The following is a 21,391-nucleotide window of genomic DNA, read 5'->3' on the forward strand; positions in this document are numbered from 1 at the left end:
TGTTTTTTCTTCTCGGTAGCGGAATAAACATTTATAAATTCCTCTTTGGGAAGATCTGGGGATCCATTTGAGAGAAAAGGGGATGGAGAAGATTGAAGGTTAAAGACGAACCTTAAGGACATTCCTGACTGCTGCCTGCTCATTGCTCTTCAGGTCAAAGGTCATCCCCTTAGCCAGCTCCTCATGGACGGTCCTGAAGCCATAAGCCTCTGACTTGAACACATACTGCACACAGAGAAGCAATTTGTTACAGATGAGGATATATACTTTATGATTGGGATGCAACTAACAATTCTTTTAATTATGTACTTATGGACTGTAAATAGACTGTATATAGTGGAATAGTATAGTATATTTTTTGATATCTCTAGTTTTATATTTTAAGTTTTACTCTTGCACTGTTTTCCCTTTTTTTTTTTTTTTAAATACTTCTTACATCAATTTCTATTCAATTTTATTTGTATAGTGCCAAATCACAACATACATTCATATCTCAGGACAATTAACATAGTAAGGTCAAGAAAAATAATAGAGAAACCCAACTGTTCCCATGTTATTACAGTAAACTGTATATTCTTGGATTTTGGGACTCATTGATAATGATAGTGGCTGTTAGCAAACTACCAGTTTGTCCAAACCGGCTGATTATTTTACTGCTTGATTGATTCATTATTTCTTGATTGATGCCGTCTTCAGCTCTGTATACACGTACGAGTCCAGATACTCATAAATACTGTAGATGAACAAAAACACTCACATAATGACCTGAAACGAGGCGAATGAAATATTCCTCTCAAATGTAAAACATGTGGGATGAATGAATGTGCGCATACACACACACTCAGCAGTTTAAATTGGACTGCACTACTACTGCACATCCTGCCAATCTGTTACCATGGTAACCCTCGTTCCATTAGCCCTCTACCTCCCAGCATTCGTCTCTGCCGCAGCGGTTTTCCTTCACTGCGGCCAACACGAAACAGGTCTCATGGTTTCTCCTGCTCTCTTCTCTAATTCTCGTTCTGATTTTCAGCCCTAAACAAACATGTCTTGTGTTTCTGATTGAGCCTGCCCAATGTCCCAGTTTGCCTCCTGCTCAATCGCCCTTTCTTATTCTTTTTTCTCCTCTTCTTCTTTCTCTTGTGTGTGTGTGTGTGTTCGCACACTGATTTGGGCACGTGGCCCTAACCACGCTCCTGCTGGCCAGAATACACACACAAATACAGACACACACAAAGGCACACAAAGGCCTAATTTCAGTTTTTTGTTTTTCTCAAATCAAATTGTCTTTGCAGTGATCCCATTCCTACATGGAAAATAACAAAAACACACACACACACGCACACACACGCACAACTAATTGCAAGGATTACTGCAAGAACACCACTTTTGAAATTGTTTTACCTTGATAAAGGAGTGCAGATAGTGATCCAGGTTTTCTTCATGGCACTTTGCAACTATGTGGACCAGCACTCTGCAGACACATGACAATAACATGTTTTATTTCTAACAACCTTGACTCCTAAATAAAGAAAAACATCTGTCAAACACTTTTTCTTCAATAGCTGGCTAAAAATATTTTTTATTTTTATGTGACTGGATTAACCACAAAATAAAATCACAAAAGTCTCTTTGGATTTCAAACACTGTGTGCTTCCCTCGCTTTGTGCTTCGTCAAATCCACTGAACCCCAAACCCCTTCTGTCAATGCAATCTGTTGCAGACAACGCAGTACCGCTTCCTACCTGGTGGTGGCAGTGGTGACCTCGTCGTTGTCATTCTGAGTCAGAACCTTGAACAGCTGGTTGAAGAGCACTGGCAGAAAACGGATGATCACCGGGATCCTCTCCATGCTGAGGAGACCCTGGGGGGAGGGTGGAAAAAGAAGCGTAGGAGGTTGAGAATTTGGAAGACGAGATGGGTGAAAATAAATAAAATACAAACATTAATCATAAGGAGGCAGAAAACAAAATGACATTTAGGTGCAGTGATTAGACATGAAGCAGCCTTTAGTAGGTCCTGGTTTCCATCTCAAACCCAATAAAAGCAGAACTGAGGGGATGCAGCTCATTTTCTCTGACCTTCAGGCAGTTGAGGAAGTTGGAGGTAGGAGGTACTGAGAGGTCCAGCTCTCTCTTCTGGCACTGCTGGAAGAATCGGTTCAGGTGGGGGTCCTGGCACAGAGAGAAGAACCCATCAAAGTCACTGCTGAGCATCTGTAATAATACTTAGTGGACTGGTTCTGTTTTACGTAATCACCAGCTCACGATATTTAAAATATAAATCGTTTAATGGATGTTTCAGTATCATCCTGATCTCAAACAGCTGAAATGGTTTTCAAGAACAAAGCAACAAGTGTACGACTCTGGCAAGAACACAATGGTTTTTCCATACTTGAAGAAACACTGCCTAATAGAGTCTGTGCCATAGACTGTGTATGAAGGTGGACGACATGACGGCTCCCCAAAGGTGATGCCAAAATTTCATGATCGCCCTCTGGTGGCTGACTGCAGTACATGTCATAAACCCTGCCTCCTCCTTGTTTGCGAATGGGACATGGACAGAAATAAAAAAGTCAAAGTAGACATCAAATACATTTTTCTCAAAGATGGTTTTATGTCATTTTAGGTAGTTCTTATCACACTGATGCATGTTCAAGTGCTCGTTGTTTTCAGTATGTTTGATTTTGAGAGTTATTTGATGCTAAAGAAGGGTGAAAGCAGATATTGACTCGTGATTGGTCGAGCATGTGTATCGGCAGGACCTCGCTACCGTGGCTCAGTCCACTGATCACTACTGCACGGAGTCTGGCTCCAAATGTGCAAGATGGTAGCATTTGTATCAGGGATAAATTGGATATATATGTCATCCATCTTCATATACAGTCGGGGGTCTCTACCCAATATATATTTTGTATATCTCTATCTTTTTATCTTGCTGTAGCAGTGGTGGGTTTGTTGCAACAGAAAACCACACAGTGGATTTAAGAAGGAATGTAAACATCTCATTATATTTGGCCCTATTTGAAAATTCCTCTTTAAACTTACTTTGTATTTAGTTAAATGTATTGCTCATTGGTTTTATGTGCTATGTACACATTCAATTTTTTACATGCATCTTTAATCATTTATTTCAATGGGTTAATGGTTTCTTGTTGTTAAGCATTTGCACAACATGTGATGCTCCTAAATGTTCACCATGAATGAATTGATTTAATTTCTCCTTTATAAAGCAATGCAAGTGAAATTAAGCTGTGGGCTAATGCAATTAACAACCCACCCACCAATCAGGAGATTTGTTTCAAACATCCTGTAGCAGCGAACCGTAAACAGAAACAGTTTCCTTGTTTCATGTGTCGAACTACGTAAGAAGTAATTACCAGTCTGCACTAATGAGCTCTGAGCATTTTGAGCTCACATTAAGCTCATATACAAAACACTTGAGAATCCAGAATAATTTAATTGGCAACAACTAATGGTTGTTTATGTCCATTTTAGAGGAAGGACACATTCATTTCAGCTCTGTTAGGGAAAGCTGAGATGAGGCAGCTGAAGTCTATTTATAAAGCACATTTCATCCTATGAAAAGCATAGACTCAGTGTGCTTCAAGATAAAAAGCTAAGATACACAGCAAACACGTGACACGACTACACATATGAGATGAATATATAAAGAGGATATAAAAAATAATATGGCTATATATAAATAATATAGAATGAATGAAGTGGAACAAAAATAAATAAGATAAAAATTAAAAGCAAAAAAGACAAAACAAACATATAAATAAATATACAATATAGTATAGTAAATATAGTAAAAATAGAGAACAATAAAAATACAAAATATAAATTTTGATTCAGCAATATATACAATAGGGCGAGGCATTTTTTTAAACCACACAGGAATTAAATGCTTTTAAAAGAAGAAACTGTCGCAGCAGACCTCAGGTCAAATGTTAGCGAATTCCAAAAGCCAGATAATAGACAATAGGTTGGGTTATGTTCTGTTTTAAAGCTGAGGCACTGACATGGTATATGCATGTTGTGGTTGAAAAACTAAGTAAACATCCATCCATCCATTTCCTACACTACTTTGTGGAGCTGTAATCTATCCCAGCATGTACGGGCAAAGAGGCGGAGCATACTGCACCTTGGACATATCACACCAGTCCAACACAGACTAGCAGGCGAGAAAAAGAAGAGAAAACTCAGACGACGGTCTCACCTGAGTGTAAACTGTGGAGACGACGTTGGTGGACACTTTGTAAATAGCTTTTCCTCCATCGACCCATTTCACATCCGCTCCATTCTGTAAGAAGAGAAGACAGCAGGTCACCAGCTGAATTTATCCCATTCTATGATGCTCTACATCCCCCATTTCTCAAAATATATTGTAATTCTTCAACAGTATTTTGTATTTCTATTCCTTGGACTCCCAGCCCTCTCACCTTGGTGTTGCTGGCCTCCTTGATGGCGAGGTATCCAGGTGGCAGGTTACAGGAGACGGGGATGCTGAACTCCTGAGATGACAAACGGCCTTCTTTGAGGAGAGGCAGCCAAGAGTACCCGACTGAAAATAAACACATGCGTAACAAAAATGAATAATCACTGTATTAGTGGAAAAGACCAAAAACAACGAAACCTGGAAATATGATAAATGTTCCGTGAAAGTCTGTCTGGGGATTTTCCAGCATCTCACCTGGGGTCTCCAGGGCCTCTTTCCTCTTGACATTAGTCTTAGCATTGATGTCACAGGTGACGTGGTAGAAAGAGAAAAGAAGATGGTGCTTTTCATGAAGTTGGGTCGGAAGTTCAATCTTCACCTGGGGACACATTAGCAAATAATGGCTCATATGATGGACAGCGATGATGAATCCACCTTCAGCTACTAATAGTCTTCATGGGTGGATTCCTGATACTCATCCTTTTCTAATGTGGAGATGTGTCCTCACCTCGTCATAGAAGTCGGGGCTCTGCGAGTGATGCAGGACTGTGGAGCAGGATGCTGTGGTGAAGACTGGACCTCCGGGCTTGCCGTAGATGCACTGCAAAAAACAGCAACGGAAAAGGGGAAACAACAAAGTCATGCTCGGGCCAGGTTCCCATGATATCAAGAGCTTAAAGTGGAGAAAATGGACTCTCGTAAAAACCAATGAACGTCCCATCAGCGTGTTTTTGGACAACTTTCTACCTTTAAAGGTTTGGCAACTTCTTCATCTGAGCTGCGGAACTCGACGTAGACTGCCAGGTTACGAGCCTGTGAACATAGAACCATTGTTCCATTAAAAACTGGCCTTACAAAAATATATATATTACCGAGCAATAATAGTACATGAAGTGTGTACCAAAACACACGAGGTATACTGTAAGCTGTGTTTTACTGTTGTACCTTGGCAAAGCTCTTCTGGCTGTCGTATTTGAGGTGTTTGGGGTAGACGTAGATGTGGTTTCTGTAGACGCGGTGTGGCTGTGTGTACTTGGTGGTGTCCTGGACAAACTCCTCCACCTCCACTGTCGGCTGGTGTTTGCTCAGCTCCTCAAAGGGCTTCACCGGCACATAGGAGGATGTCACGCAGTCTGAAGGCAAAGAGAAGAAAGGGTTTAAAACAGAGCCTGATGCCAACACCGATATCCAAAACTGATATATCAGCGAATATATAAAAACATTGGCAGTCATTCCTGAGATGTTGTTATCGAATCCATATGAGATAGAAAAGTATCTGAGGCTTGATATTTTACAGTTTAACCATAAACTTTATCTATCTAATAATTCAAGAAATCTCTCTCTGTCTGTCTGGCTCACATATCTCCAGAACCATTCATTTTTTCAGCTTCACCATTGGCATGTGTATTGTTAAGGAAGAAAGTGAAGTGTCGCATTTCATACGATTTGGACACGTGATATGTTCAATTTTAATAAACTTTGAATAAACAGTCGGGCTTCTGAACTTTGAGAACACAGGTGAACAGCTCTTTGTGCAGCGTTTGTCAGCCGGACCACGGCTCAATTACTGCAAGTCACCTTTAAAGTTTCAGAAAGAAAACTACAAGCCAAGCAAAAAGTTTTAAAATATCTGTGAATAAAAAGAAAACAAAAATACTACCACATATAGAGAACTTAAAATAAGAAAACAAACACAATATTTTGTGAACATAAATGCATCTTTTCTGCATTGTTCATTGTGTGTAATCAAAGTTTTCATATTGGTGCAGGTCAGCAAACATCTGAAAAGCTCATATCAGCCAAAATATAAAAAAAACAAGTGACACAGTTGAGGAGTAGACAAGAAAAAGAAGGTAGATATAAAGTAGGATGTGAACATGCATTAGGAGTATTGAACATACTAGGATGCTCCATTGGAACGTAGTCAACTGCAATATCCACAGTCCCAGGGATGGTCTGCAGTTTGCTGGTCTTCTCTGCTCTGCACACACACAAAGATAAGAACAGCTTGTTGTTAGAAATCTGTCTGGAATCGTCTTGTCTGGAAGAAGTCTTCAGTATGTGACCTTCTTTACTGGCGCTTTACCTCCTGTACTCGGCCACCAGCTTCATCAGGTCGTCGGTGGAAATCTTGTTGCTCTCCTGTTTGAAGAGAGGTGAGAAACGAGACTCTCGGTCCAGTGCCCCATGGTTGTCCTTGAACACTGACCTGACAGACCAGGCAAACGGCATGCGGTACTTCCCCAGTTTACTGCAAAACTGTTTGTTGGACCTCAAAATCTTCTGAACAGTCTGTACAAGACACAGTAAGAGAAAGAGAGACACGGAAATGTTGATATTTTTAAATGCAATGGGATGTGATGTGACCTTAATTCTCGTTGAACTCCACAGAGTGACGGCATAGACCAGTGGTTGTTTGGAAGCAGGTTGAATATCTGGAGATTCACTCAGCCTTCTCAAACAAGGACAACGTGGAGCGCTGACAGCGGGGAGGCCAGGAAATGGCTTGGATAGGGTCTCGGAAAAAACTAATTTCTTTCCTGACTGGCACTCTGTGATGAAGATAAACTCTGGTCTTACAGGAAAACCATCTTGTAAATGTCACACATTAAATTGCATGACTAGATTAAGACATTTTCCTGACAAATAAACATCCTTAGAAGCTAATGAGCCATTTTTTCCCAGCTTACCCCAAGAAAGTAAGACAAAATAAAAGGTTTAGCTCTTCGTTGACAGAAAATAAATTCGGAGGAAATGTGATGATGTTGAGGAAGCAGATATTAAAGCAAATCTGTCTGTGTGAACGACCAACTGATGAAGAGAAATGACTTTCTGACCTTGCTGGAGTCTGTGTTCTTGATATAAGGTTCGGCCCCGCAAGCAATATTTCCCATCAGCACCTTTTCCACTCTTGCCACCATCACGATGTCTGTGTGGGGGTTGGTCACTGAGAAGATGGCCTGCATTGACAGCATTGGAAAAGCAGATTACAGTCATTCGGCATGTGGAATGCAGAGTGAAGGACAGTATTCCTCCCTGGACTCATAACAAGCTTGTACCTGATTTGGAAAACAAAGCCAGTGGTCCAGGTCCAGGCTGAGGTGACAGTCTCCTGGCTTCTTCTCGGCAGGAGAGCAGAGGCCATTTTCCTGACCTACGGGCCCGATCACCGGACTGCCCGTCCCATTGTTGCAGCCTACGACCATCTGACGCACCGCCTCGTGGTTGAGGTCTACGTGGAAGTCCGCCGACACCTTCCTCCCTTCTCGCACATCCAGCAGAGACAGTGATACGAAGAAGGGCTCGATCTAGTGCAAGAGATTCAGCTCAGTCAGTTTCTGTACATTAACTTTGGATTCACTCTGCAAAATAGCTCCTTTCATTAATTTACACTTATTACTAGGGCTGTTGTGTCTTACATGGAAATAAAAAATCCTTAAATGTATTAAGCATAAAAGAAATAAAGAACGATTATTTCTTAATAGCTACAGCTCCCCTGTCACCCTCAAAAACGATAAGCAGTAAAGATAATGGATGGATGGATTTTAAAGTAAGAGAAACATTGAAGCAGGCCTGAAGACGTGAGCGCGTGTTTCTATTCCTCACATTAGTGACTGGTCCAGTTTCAGTCTCGTTGATGCAGCTCTGCAGCATGAGGTTCAGTGATCTGCAGGTTATCATAAACCTTCTGCCCAGCTTCTCATCAAACGGACGCACCGACGTGTTTTCGGCCGAGGGATGTTCGGTCCTTGGGCTCCTCAGAACCTGTGGTTGGTGAAATGACAGTTACAACCAAAAATGATTGATTTTATTAGGGAGAGCTGCTTAAATGTGGAGTACAAGCATTATAATAAAATCACAAAGTACAACAATGCATGATGTCAACGTTTGAGTAGACTCTATACGTACAGGAGTGTCAGGGTCAAGGGAGAACAGATTCAGCCGCTCCTCTCTTCTGGCAGAGCGAATTCCTTCATCTGTCTCTGAGATATACTGGGACAAGGCAGATGGCGAGAAAAACACAAGTCAGTGAAAACCTTATTATCAATCATGATGATAATAAAATAACAAAAGGTCTTTTCCTGTTTGTTCTGGCTTTCACACGTGTTAAGGTTTATATGTTTTTAGTTTGTTCTAATGGTTTGGAAGTTGAAGGTAGCCTGTGGAGTTTTATGTTTATGTTCAGTGTTTCTCACCGAAATGCATTGTGTGCAACCCCGAGGCCGATAAAAACACGAGAAACACATTTTCCATCCTCATAAAATATTTGCAAAGCTGACTTTGACTACATGGGAACTGGCGATGTTTACGTCCATGTTTGCGCTGACTAATTTTTTTCTTGTGTTTTGCTGAAACATTGCTTGGGACGTTACCATCGACAATTGTTAATCAACGCAAGAGTGAAAACATCAGCAGGAATGTGTATCACATCATGAGCATGCTGCGTGAGCAGTAGGTGATTTGTAGGGGGATGGGGGGGCAGCATCTGCAGCATCATGTAGAATCCCACCTGCATCACTGGCCATTAAAACATCCTTCAAGATTTTACTGTCTTTTGTATAGATACTGCATTCGCTGTGCACATTCACGCATAATGATGTAGTCCTTTACTGCAGGGGTGTCGTCCCCCAGCTCCAAAAGTTAGTACACTGGAGATACCCTCCCAAGTTATATCCACACCAAGTTTGGTGAAAATCCATCAATGACTTGTTGAATTATTTTGCACATGTGAAAAACACATAACATAAGATAAACAAATGTGTAGACTCTCATTAAAACCTTGCTCCATAGCACCACCTATTATCAAAAACTCCAAAGGCTACCTTTAAAACAACACTCACAGTTGCAGTATGTTGTAACTGCATCTACTTTAATCTAATTTAAATACCATCACATTGACTGTAGCCAGCAGCAGCTGAGTCATACAGAAGTGTTTGAAAAAGGAGAGTTGCCAGTGTAGCCGACCTTTGCGAGCTCTGGATTGATGCCGTTCTCCGTAGCGTCCTCGTTCTCCTGCAAACAGCAGTCACTCAGCGACAGGTCGAACACGTCTGGAAAGAAAACAAACACGATCAGGACTCCAGAGAGTGACTCCTGCTCGTGAGCGATCACTGCCATCACTGAGTGGATTGGGAAAGTTTATCTAAGCAGTCCCTTCTCCCCCATGGGTTAAAAGCCATATAATATGTTATTAAATAGGTGCACCAGTGCACTAAATGCACTCTAAGTAGAGACAGTAGACATATATACATCTCAGAGTAAAATATAACTCCATTTGTGGTATTTATGGATAATAAGGCAGAGGAGCTTCTGCAGAAATGTAACCTCCATGTGCCAGAAGCAGTTCTCCCCAAAGGCCATTCTGAACAAATTGGCTCATTAATGGTAGGTCACCACACGCTCCGAGCCTGATTTAGAGGCACGCTAACACACCACAGAGCAGTGACAGCTGAAGCTATTACATCACCGGGCCAGCTCTCAATGCTCTGTCAGTGTGTGTTAAGTCACAGGCCATGGCCCCATGCCAAACCCTCTCATAGAGCTGGCGTATAAGGATGACTTTTATGAATTCTGCTTCCATATTAAGTTTTTAATGACAAGGTATGAAGCTTTAAATCAAGGTGGAGTCGATGTTTGGTGTCAGGCTCCATTTCCTGGCGGTGACGTTACGGACTGAGCCTCACCCGGCCGAAATTTCCCCGTTAGACGACAGATATTATTCACTCAGACGAGGTCAGACAGAGAGGGAAAGGTGAAGCTTTTTGCTGACTATAAAAATCATTCCTCTCTTAAGGACACCGTGATTTATATGTGTTGGAATGATGCTCCCTCTCTCCTCTAAATGACCGTCTGCACTTCCATCCACTTTGCCCTTTCCAATTATTATTCTATCCCCTCCATCGTAGGCAAACCTTTATTCCTACATACAAAAAAATTAACCCATCTCACCCTGCCGATGGTCAGTGAGGTCCAGGCTCTTGCGGTCTGGAGCAGGCCCGTCGTGGGGGCTGATCTGTAAGATGCGGGTCAACGTGCTGATCCACTCCTCCATATCCTGCTCGCTCTCTGCGGCCAGCACAAAGTACGTAACCTCGTTCATCTTCAGCTCAAAGGCGTGTTTCCTCAGACGGTTATTCTTTATTGGGAAGGAGAGGATAATGTGGTTATACAACAATAACAAGAACTTGGCTTGATTTTTGGAAAATATTACTGTTTTTCCTTCTGACACATGAAGATACTGAAAAATAAATGTAGCCTTGCTTAGCTTAGTTTGGGGATGCCGAATGGAACAAGTAACCCCCGTTGAAAATGTACTTTTTTCACAGAGACATGTGGGTGAGTATGAGCAGTTGTATTCCTCTGCTATGGCTGTGGGTACTCATAAACAGGATGTTGTATGTATTTTTTAAAAAGCCTAAACAGCTTGTTTCCTACTGTACCTTTGGATGGATAGATGGATTTATTTGACAGTGTTAAAGCGATTTGCCAGAGGAAAATCACCTAGTCATGGCAAACAATGCGTAAACACAACAAAGCTAAAATCTTACTTTCCACTTAAAAGATAATAACTTTCTCAGTTAAAGTTATATGTCAAAGGGAAACATTGACTTTAAAAAACAAAAGCTTAGATTAGATCAAACTGTTTTTTCATTTTTTAAATCTTAATTTTTGTACTTTTTCTGTTTTGGAGAGAAAGGAGCCTGAAAACCCCCCTTAAACTACTTTAAACAGATGTAAATATAAATAGATATATTTGAAATATACTGTTTAATATAGTATATGTTCTAAATTAGTCATTGCAGTTCACTCTTATTTACGTGACATGCTTTAAAACCCACCTGTACCACACCAGTGCATGAGTCGAGGAAGATGCAGCCTTTGGGTTCCTTGGAAATCTTTTCATCTTTGTAGAAGTTCATAATGTAGGAGTTGTCTGTCAGCTGCGTGAGCTGGAAGAACCTCCTCTTGAATGACTGCACAGATAGAAATGAAATTAGCCAGGTTTATGCATGATGTTGTAGGAGACAAATCATTTTGACTTATTTATTAAAAGGTGATAACAAAGTAATGGTTTTTAAAGTATTTCTTGAAATGACTGCAAATCGTTAGGATTATTTAGAATGAAATTCGAAATGCAAACTTTAAAGTAGAAGGTGGTGTAAATATCTATGTGTATTTAAATGTACAGATATATCATAATTCAAGTTGAAACTACCAGGTCAGAGAATGAGGTAAAACATTTCAGGTGAACAAACGGGGAAATATGAGTGAAAGGGTGAAAAAGCAAGACAGAAACAGTGCTTGAGTGCATGAAAAGCATCCGACTTCTTCTCACCCGAACAGTAATGCTGTTGTTGACGGTGCTGTTAAAGTTCCCTTTGTAGAGCCAGCCTGACCGAAACACACCGATCCCTCCGCCTCCTCCTCCTCCACCTCCACCTCCTTTGGACGAGGACAGGGAAGTGGTATCCTGCAAAACACGATCAGTTTGGATACATTAGTCTTCCACTCATCCCCCTAACACAGAAGCAAGTGATCAATAAAGAAAATGATCCTCTCTAGACTTGTTCTATATCAAGATGGCTAATTGTCAGTGAAATTATCTTCATAAACAATGTCCCTCTGACTTGTAATGAGCTAACTGCACTTGCAAAGTATATTTTATCAGCATTAAGGCTGCGATAAACGGATTTAAACATGAGGGTCCGGACGTACGCAGCATGTAATGCATTCAGTGGAAAAAGCATTTGTCAATAGGTCGACCATTACTAACCTCATCCTTGTCCACATCCTCATAGTCAATCTCAAAAGAATGAGACGGCAGCTTCTCTGCTTTGTACAGTTTCCTACAAAAGATCGGAGAAAGATCAACTGAGAACATGTGGATCTGTGATGATGAAATATACTGATGGAAGAATTTCAATTAATGGACCATTTGATTGAAGCAAATGATTGTGGACGGCTGCCTGTGCTACATCGTCCTGTCAGGAGTGGACAATAGGTGGTCCTCGCTCGAGCTCGCTCCACTAATTTCACAGGCTTTGTGTCTTTGTGTGCGAGCCATTGGATGAAATGTCTTTGTGTGTGCGCTGGGAGCTGCAGACAGCCAGGCTGCACTCGGCTAAAAGTCGCACAGCCGTAAAAAGCTGCATGAAAAAAAATAAAAGTCTCTTCAAGGGAACTATGCTTAGAAAAAGTCTGTTGATCGTGGGCTGGCTACTAGAGGGGGGGGGGGGGAGAAGAATATTCGTCCACTCAAATCACAAAAGTTTTAAATTCCTGTGGCATTACCGCTTCACTTCAACATGCTCTTTGAATCACTGAACATACATTTATGATTGCTGAACTTCATAGCTCAGCAGACAAACAATATAATAATTAAATCTAATAATAATTACTTGGATTTCCCACATTTCAAAAAGACAAAGGACGTCAGACATTTATGGAATGATATTTTCGCTTTATTGTGCTCTAACGTGTGTTTAAGACGCATCTCACTTTAATAGTTCATCCTGGGAGGCTTCTCAAAAGGTCATGTGAACTGACTAGAAGAATACAGTGGCAACCCAGGGGACAAGGAAGAGACATTCCTGTGGTTGAGAGCAGTAACTGCAGGGCTGTTGTGGGTCAGTCTCAGTGGGACTGACAAAACTCTGGTTGACTGACTGATGGACTGATTTAAATGGAGGAGTAGATGGATATCTGAATGGATGAGTGACGTCTGAAAAATGGATGGAGGGAGCTTGTTTCTGTTACTAATGACCTGCCACATCAGTTTAACAGATGTATATTATTACTGATAATTCTTGGGTCTTTTTTGCCTTTATTGGATGAATAAGTTACTTGTGAAGAAGCTTAAAGGAAACAAGGGGAGGAGAGACGAGGTGGGACATGCAACAAAGGATTCAACCCAATAATGTTACAGTTATATGTCAAGATTTAGAACTTCGGCTCAGACTTTTGAAACCTCATTTATGGGAAACTCTAACCAAGTAGCGGTTACATTTTTTGGACGCTAATGGTGCAGACGCAAAAAGAAAAAACACTTTTTTTGATACTTCGGGGTGAGAAATCTCCAAAATCCTTGTTTCCTTCTGACAGAACAACCCAAAGTGTACAAAACGGTACATTATATTCAGGACTTGTGCACAGAACTGGGTTAAAAGGTTAAAACCCATAGAGCAGACACGACAGACAGGGTGATAGCACAATGCCAAAAGGGATTACCTGGGCAGCAGGCGGTAGTCTCCGGCGTATTCATCATACTTGAACTGGACCACATTTAGCTCAGAGTCGTAATACTGACAGGCCTGGAGGAGAGGACGGAGATTAAGCTGGATATGATTAAATATATCCATTTTCCAAAATGACAGGGAACTCTGACCCGGATCAGCTAAAAACGTGAGCAGACAGTGAGGGAAGCTGAAGTACAATGAACGTATCATCAGAAATCAGCTCTCCTGAGGCTGAGTTACTGATGTGCCGGCTGGGATTCATCATTAGATTATTTAAATTATGAAAGGGGACTGAATTAAGAATATGCCCCAAAGGAATCTGCTAACGGAGATATCTTCACATCTACATCTCGTCTGTCATGTGGGTTGAAACAGTTCTCTAATAGAGCACGTAGAGGAGGATTTTTCTCTCTCTGTCTCACACTCTCACACACACACTCTCACACACACACTCTCACACACACACACACACACACACACACACACACACACACACACACACACACACACACACACACACACACACACACACACACACACACACACACACACACACAGAGAGTCACAAAGACTGGATGGTTTCACATCCTCTAGTCTTACTGCTTGTTGAATGTCGTGTTGCTATTGTCTTCAATCCATTTGTTTAGAATGAGCTTGATCTGTTGTTAACAATGTCAAGTTCTAAACAAACCAAACATGTAATCAGCTACCACACACAAACACACAGACACACACAGAGACACACACAAGAGAGAGTCAGACACACACCAACGCTAGTCTCCAGTGAGCTGTGACAGTACTGTCTGGGGAGTTTCCGTCTCCGCAGATATTATTTCTCCACCGAGCCCTTGACATTAAGGCTGGTCGATCTGAAATGAACCCTGATGGGTCTCGCAGATGCACATGCGCACACGGGCTAATACACATCAAGCCATGCGCACACATCTGGTATATTTTAGAGGCGTGGAGATACCGCTCCAGCTGGTTTCAGGATGTCCTTTATTGGAAACAGCCAAAACTGACAGACCTCAGACAGCAACTGAAAGCTTTTACATTCAAAACCACAGCAGATTCAGTTAAGACCTCTACACACGCACACACGCACAGACACACACACGCACATGCAAGCCTTACCTGTCTGACCAGCAGACATTCAGCCTGTAGCTCTGCCCCCTCAGGAACAGTTGACTTGAGAGTGCGTCTCTCCTGAGGCACAGTGGAAACCTGCAGGGGCAAAAACATTGAGGGGGTTTGTTATCATGACCGGAAATCAGTAGATGCTCCCATGAACTTATTCATCTATCTATATATGTGACTCTATCTCTATCTATCTAACCTCCCCAGTAGGTAACGTCTGAAATGTCCCTTCTGTCCAGCACCTGGTGTTAATCAAATTTGATGCGTTTGCTTTTGTATGCTTTCATGTGAGACCTTTATTATGAAATAGTGCTCAGGGGGGGGAGCAGCAGGTCATCCAAGAACCAGTGAGTCAATGGTTCAATACCCGGCTCCTCCAAACCCCAAATTGCCCCTGACGGCTGCACTGACAGTGTGTGATAGAAGAAGCGCAGCATATAGTAGCACTTTATGAATGTGTGTGATTGGGTGAATGTGGCTTGTACTGTAGAAAGACTATATAAATACAGTCCATCTATATAACTATCTCTAATAGGGAAGGCTACGTCAGTCTGCTGGTTGGTCCACCACAGATGTTCATGGTCCACAGAGGATAAATCTTAAACACTTTTGTGATCCCTTAACATTTCACTTTGTCTAATACTTAAGTTTACGACATTCCCATCAGCCGAGGCAGTAGACAGATGTTAGTGGTTTTACTTATCAGGATTCACCAGTTCATGAGTGGACATGCAAAAAGTTCCCCAGTATAATGATGGAATTTTAATCTATTCGTTCTTGAATTTCTTTCTGTCCAGCGTGAGTGCAGGGAAGATTAATAATTCAGTGTTGACTAATCTACAACTAATAGCGTAACCTATGAGTCATGCAATGAATTATATGAAGTGTGCAGAAAATCAACATTCAATCTTGAAGGTGCACATTGATAAATTGTGCCGGAGCCGGATAAATAACAAAAGTCAGCACTGAAGACGTTTATGCAAGAACAAAGACGGAGTGTGATTCATACAGCCCAGTCAGCTGGCTACAACACACTGAGCTCACTTACCAACTGGCAAAGAAGCAAATCTAATAAATGCCTTTTGTGCATTAGCAATACTCTGCCAAGCTTCTTTCACATACAATTATGGAGATGCACTTTAGAGACAAAGAAAATCAGGGGGGAAACTGTTGTGTATCCAGAGCCGAGTCACACAGTCCGGCTACAACTCTGAGGTTCACGAGCAAGTGAATCCTTTTTACCACAAGCAGCCAACTAAGTCCATCTTAATGTACAGCGGATCAGCGTCTGCACAAGGCATTAGCGCTGTAATGAAGGTACTGATGAAGAAAGAGCTAAAGCGAGCAGGGGAGAATAAACTGTTGTTTGTAATGAAAAGACCGGAATATTAAAAATGCATTATTAGTGCTGGAGTGTAAGCAAACACTGCATTTTAAACATCATATCATTGTCAAATTAACAGCTGTGGTATTTATGCTATAAACACATAAAACTGGTGCAACTTGATAAGTATTTAGACCTAAATTCCGCACTCTGCAGGCAGCTTCCATGCTGTGACCCGGTAGACAGTTTGCTCTTGATATTAAATAATAGATTGACTACTGGTTTTTTATTATGTCTACAGTAGATGTGTCTGATACAGACCATCAATATTTGATGATGGTCAAAGGAGTTTGATAAGTAAAAGGCTTTCCATTAGCAGAGGTAGGTAGATCTCCTTTGCTGCCGTATATCTGCTGTGCACACTTGCAAACTGCTCTACTTTAGACTTCTGTATGGGAGAAACATTCAGCTGGCACCCATGTATTTGTCATTATGTTTGATTACAAATTACTGGAAATTCCCCATATCACCAAAGCCATGAGAAAAACTCCACTCTACACTGAGACACAGAACTCTTTATATAAATGTCTAGAATGTTCTTGTTAGGAGGTCGTGTTTTCATTGCTGTCTGTTAGCAGGAATTATGCAAAACCTACCAAACCAATTTTACTGAAACTTTGTGGTAGTGTGTGAACCGATACTTGTAAGAGTGTGCAATTTGGTGCAGCTTGATTACATTTAAGGGGACTGTTGGCTATTAACAGAGGTATGCACTCTACTGAGTACACACACACACACACACACACACACAATTACAAACATGCTCACACATGCACACGCACTAACACACACACGTACCGAGAAATCATTGTCAGGGAATAGAAGCAGGTCTCTGAGAGGGTCTTCCTTCAACTCGTCCCAGAGTTCGGCGATGACAGCCTCATAGTCGAGAGGATCGATCAGCTTAGGCTTCTCCTGCTGCAAAAGGGAAACAGAGACACTTGATCAGAATCCACTAGCTTGGCCGGGTGTTAGACCTCAATAGGGTTCCAATGTGGTGTGACACCATACCGAACTATAAAATAAGATACGATGTGGTATGATACATCATGAAGTGTCACACATTGGTTATTATGAATGCTTAGTCAAATTGCAGTTTGCATTGAATGATATTTTGCTAAATAAAACAATTTCACATGTACCAAACGAAAGTCTTAAAAAAGTAACATGTTGATATATGCAGTTAAATTCAGGTAATATCCACATCCGACACTCATTCCTTCTTAGAAATATTTTTGTTTCATATCATATAGTATCTGTAATGGGACAGAATGGATGAAGTCGTCATGACAGATACTATAAAAAACTAGCCATGATCATTTCCTGTGTTGTGCCATGACATCATTAGGACCTAAAAGAATCATAGAGGAAGTAACACTGCACCTAAAGTAAGGCCTTGAAACACCCAACGATACAATTCGTTTTCACACAGTCTACTACAACAAACTACAAGTTGTAAAATTATGATGCACTTAAGTCAAAACAATCCATTCCACACTTTATTTCTCATTCTCAAAAAGACTTATAGAAGGTTGAAGGATTATATAACTGGTTAATTAATCCCAAAGAAGCCCGACATTTTACACGTGTGTTTTACAGACAGAGGCGATCACTCTCTTGTCATTCAGAGGATATCAACAGAGCAGCAACGGCAGCGAAGCGAGAGCCAGAGCAGGTTGTGGTCAGGAATGCAGAGGAAGTAATGATCTCTGTCTTGTTTCACACGTGTGCAGCGCAGCCCCAGGCTCTCACCCACCACAGATACCTTAACAGTCACAAGGCCTCTTGGCAAACAAGCAAGCGAGCACAGGGGAGGAAAGAGTTTAACCCAGCAGAGGGTGATTCATGCCGTACACATACCTTACAAAAGCCCCTCTGCTCCAACCACCCATACTGTTATTAATATATACTCCTATAGTGTTACAGGTTAGCATGCAAATGTATACTATCACAATGATTTATTCTCCATCGAGACCAATGTTGTACTTTCCAGCTTTTCTTTCTTTGCGTCTCTTCTGGCAATGACTATTATGTACTGGCTTTTCCAGAGATAGGGCCTGCTGAAATAATTAGGCTGTTTACAGACACAAACTTTGGAAAACAGAGAGAAAGAAGTTTGCAGTTCACATATGAAGAACGCAGCAGGAGATCGTGTGAGTCAGAGGCTTTCACAACGAGGACAATGTCCAGAACATTCAGGTGAGGGGTAGTGCCCAGGTACTACAGCATGGCAGGACGACGCAAAACTTACTAGACCGATTTTAAACAAACTTGGTGGAGGGATGGGACCTGGGAAGAATAAAACTGTTTTATGACAAATAAAAAATTAAGGTTATCAGGTCACTTCTTTTTTTCTTTTATACTTCTACTACAAGAACTACAAAACAAAATAAAAATAGGTTATACTTTTTTCTGTCTACGATATTGCAGATGAGCGATTACTTGTATACTCAACATATTAATCTATACTCAACATATTAATCTATACATCCATCATCTATCCGCAGATCCTTTGAGGGTCACGGGGGGAGCTGGAGGGAATCCCAGCTGACACTGAGCTAGAGGAGGGGTACACCCTGGACAGGTTACCAGTTTATCACAGAGACAGGGCCGACATACCGATTCTCACATTCTCACTCACGGTCTAGCTATAACCCTCCAATTAAACTAACCTGAATCTGCATGTCTTTGGACTGTGGGAGGAAGCCTGAGCACCAAGAGAAACCCCACACAGGCACAGAGAAAACATGCTAACGCCACATAGAAAGACCCCAGCCAAGTCAAAGTGTTAATCGATAATGGAAATGACCATTAGCTGTAGTCTTAATAACTACTGGCTAATTATTTAAAATGTGTTTTTCAAAACACCCACGAGCTCGTAAGCAACAGAGGAAATCAACAGACCTGAGGACGTTGGCTTGGGGTTTTCTTACATACGTTGTGACTCTGATCTGAACCATGTGACGTCAGAGTAAACCTTTCAGGGGAATGAGTGGCATCCCCCTCACGAGATGATAGATACCAGTAATGTAGCTTTAGCTCTGCCATGTTCAATCATAATTTAAACTGTTAATTTCTCTTCCCGTCACACAGCCAGACTAAATGAACTGTAACAAACCTTTAAAAGAGAAGGAAATAGATCACATGCCACAAACACTGATTAGACTTAAATGCCCACAGATCACACAGGGATAAGATTAAAATACTCAGTACTATGATAAGAACGATAAGCGGTAAGTTACTGATTGTAAAGTATACGGCAATGTGACCCTTCACACGTGACACATGATAAGAACTAGCATAAACATAAAGAAACATAAATACATACAATACTCAGCCGTTGGAAATTTGATCGCACTCGTTTGCTCTTTATTTTCCTCCTGAAGGTGATTTTGCTCCTGAAGCTCATTGCCGGCAGAATAGGTTAGAATATTACGAAAAACAAGCAAAATTAAAAGTGAACTACATAAAAACGCACATCGTCTTGTATGTGCTCTGTCATAAGCAGAACTAACACTGATGGGGAGTAATGAGTTTGTGTCAGCACACGTGTATGTAGAGGAAGTTGACGTTTGATGGCCAAAACACACACACACACACACACACACACACACACACACACACACACACACACACACACACACACAGAAAGAGAGAGAGCGAAAGAGAGAGAGCGAGAGAGAGAGCGAGAGAGAGAGTGAAAGAGAGAGAGAGCGAAAGAGAGAGACAGCGAAAGAGAGAGAGAGAGAGAGCGAGAGCGAAAGAGAGGGAGACAAAATCCCCGGCAAATGAGAAACCAACCAACCAGGCTCCCTTTTCTGACTTTCAGTTTGATAGCTTTCCCTTTAAGGCAACACATGAAGACAATGTAAATTGGACATCATACAGACAATTTTATTTTAATAACCTAATAAAAAACAATAAAAGCACCCTCACACACACTCTAAGTCAAACTGTGAGTATCATATCTCCTTTTGTCCAATTTTAGCAATAGCTTGTCCAATTTTAGCAATAGCTCCTCAACTACAGCACACAAGCATACGAATTAGCAAGCAAACCATCGACTTCTTATTCTTCAGCTAAAGTGTCCTCCCTACAGGAGACTGTCTGGAAGCCAATGTACATGTAAAAAAACAAAAGCACACAAAAGGTATTCATTAATGCATTTTCCCATTGCCATAAAATAACATATTAATTCAGACAAACATTATATCCATATTTTGCCTGTAGACACACAAACACTCACTTCCCCACATTAAACCTCATAGCAGAACAGAGATCTGTACAAGAGGAAACAGCTTCTGATGATACAACAAACTGATCGAGAGCTGTTGTTAAAACATCATATAATAAGCCACCATTTGACCTTTTGGCAGCATGGTAGGATTGAATAATATAAAATGCTATACTGTTCCATTGTAAAAGGTTGCTCCACCTGTATTCTTAAAGAAAAAGATATGAAAATCATGTTGATTACTTAAAGGGACTGCTTCTTTGGCAGGCAGTAAACTGCTCACAGCGAGTGAAAGGGACCATAGACTGTAAATAGAGATGGACGACGCATCAGCGAGTCAAAACCAAACATATCCGGAACATGAACATTTGAACATGCATCAGTGCGATAAGAATAACATAAAATGTCACAGAACATATTCGGAAAACATTTATTTTATAAGCCCTTTTTAAGTTTGGCCCATGTCCCATCTGATAACATGGAGTACTGCAGCCAGCCACCAGGAGGTCATCCAGATGATTTGGCTTCAGTTTTGGGGAGCTGCCCCGTACACGCCATGTAGCTATATCTGTGATGGTATGGATTTCTTCTCAACGCGGTGATGACGCAACATAATATGTGGCCACAATATCAACAGGAATTATCACGTAATGATCAATACTTTTCTTCGATGAGTAAAATCTTTGCTGGGCACTCCACTCGCTCGCTCTCTTCCTCTCTCTCTCTCTCTAACACGCAGACAGCCAGACACACTCACACACACAAACAGGGTCATCGGACGCATGTTTAAACTCAGACTTGGTAAAAACAAGAAAATTTGTGAGCTTAGGATATGTATGGAGAGCAGGGGCTAATTGTAGCTGATCTTTTCTTATACATAATACCATTAATAAATTAATAAGGTTTTATGAGATGATGCTACTTTATATCTCGTGATTTTATGTGAGAGTGACACAA

The 21,391-nt window shown here is 41.2% G+C and overlaps 1 protein-coding gene across 13 annotated transcripts in view; it reads right to left on the bottom strand.

The window, feature by feature from the left end:
* Positions 1-21,391, bottom strand: part of dock10 (dedicator of cytokinesis 10) — a 62,294-nt gene that overhangs the window by 16,501 nt on the left and 24,402 nt on the right. For 11 of the 13 annotated variants that reach the window (XM_034604163.1, XM_034604172.1, XM_034604162.1 and 8 more), the window contains exons 2-25: positions 16,999-17,118; positions 14,814-14,903; positions 13,672-13,754; positions 12,218-12,290; positions 11,780-11,914; positions 11,283-11,417; positions 10,393-10,579; positions 9,409-9,494; positions 8,353-8,436; positions 8,050-8,208; positions 7,503-7,751; positions 7,281-7,403; positions 6,530-6,735; positions 6,345-6,424; positions 5,389-5,576; positions 5,191-5,256; positions 4,952-5,044; positions 4,699-4,822; positions 4,448-4,569; positions 4,225-4,308; positions 2,082-2,174; positions 1,746-1,864; positions 1,405-1,474; positions 112-225 (exon numbers count right to left, since the gene is read on the bottom strand). In XM_034604163.1, coding sequence (XP_034460054.1) covers positions 112-225; positions 1,405-1,474; positions 1,746-1,864; positions 2,082-2,174; positions 4,225-4,308; positions 4,448-4,569; positions 4,699-4,822; positions 4,952-5,044; positions 5,191-5,256; positions 5,389-5,576; positions 6,345-6,424; positions 6,530-6,735; positions 7,281-7,403; positions 7,503-7,751; positions 8,050-8,208; positions 8,353-8,436; positions 9,409-9,494; positions 10,393-10,579; positions 11,283-11,417; positions 11,780-11,914; positions 12,218-12,290; positions 13,672-13,754; positions 14,814-14,903; positions 16,999-17,118 — 2,883 coding nt within the window. Of the gene's footprint in view, positions 1-111; positions 226-1,404; positions 1,475-1,745; positions 1,865-2,081; positions 2,175-4,224; positions 4,309-4,447; positions 4,570-4,698; positions 4,823-4,951; positions 5,045-5,190; positions 5,257-5,388; positions 5,577-6,344; positions 6,425-6,529; positions 6,736-7,280; positions 7,404-7,502; positions 7,752-8,049; positions 8,209-8,352; positions 8,437-9,408; positions 9,495-10,392; positions 10,580-11,282; positions 11,418-11,779; positions 11,915-12,217; positions 12,291-13,671; positions 13,755-14,813; positions 14,904-16,998; positions 17,119-19,528; positions 19,696-21,391 lie in introns of those variants that run through there. The other 2 variants (XM_034604164.1, XM_034604170.1) reach the window with 2 other exon arrangements.

This window comes from Hippoglossus hippoglossus, chromosome 13, assembly GCF_009819705.1.
Source record: "Hippoglossus hippoglossus isolate fHipHip1 chromosome 13, fHipHip1.pri, whole genome shotgun sequence".
NCBI classification, from domain to species: domain Eukaryota; kingdom Metazoa; phylum Chordata; class Actinopteri; order Pleuronectiformes; family Pleuronectidae; genus Hippoglossus; species Hippoglossus hippoglossus.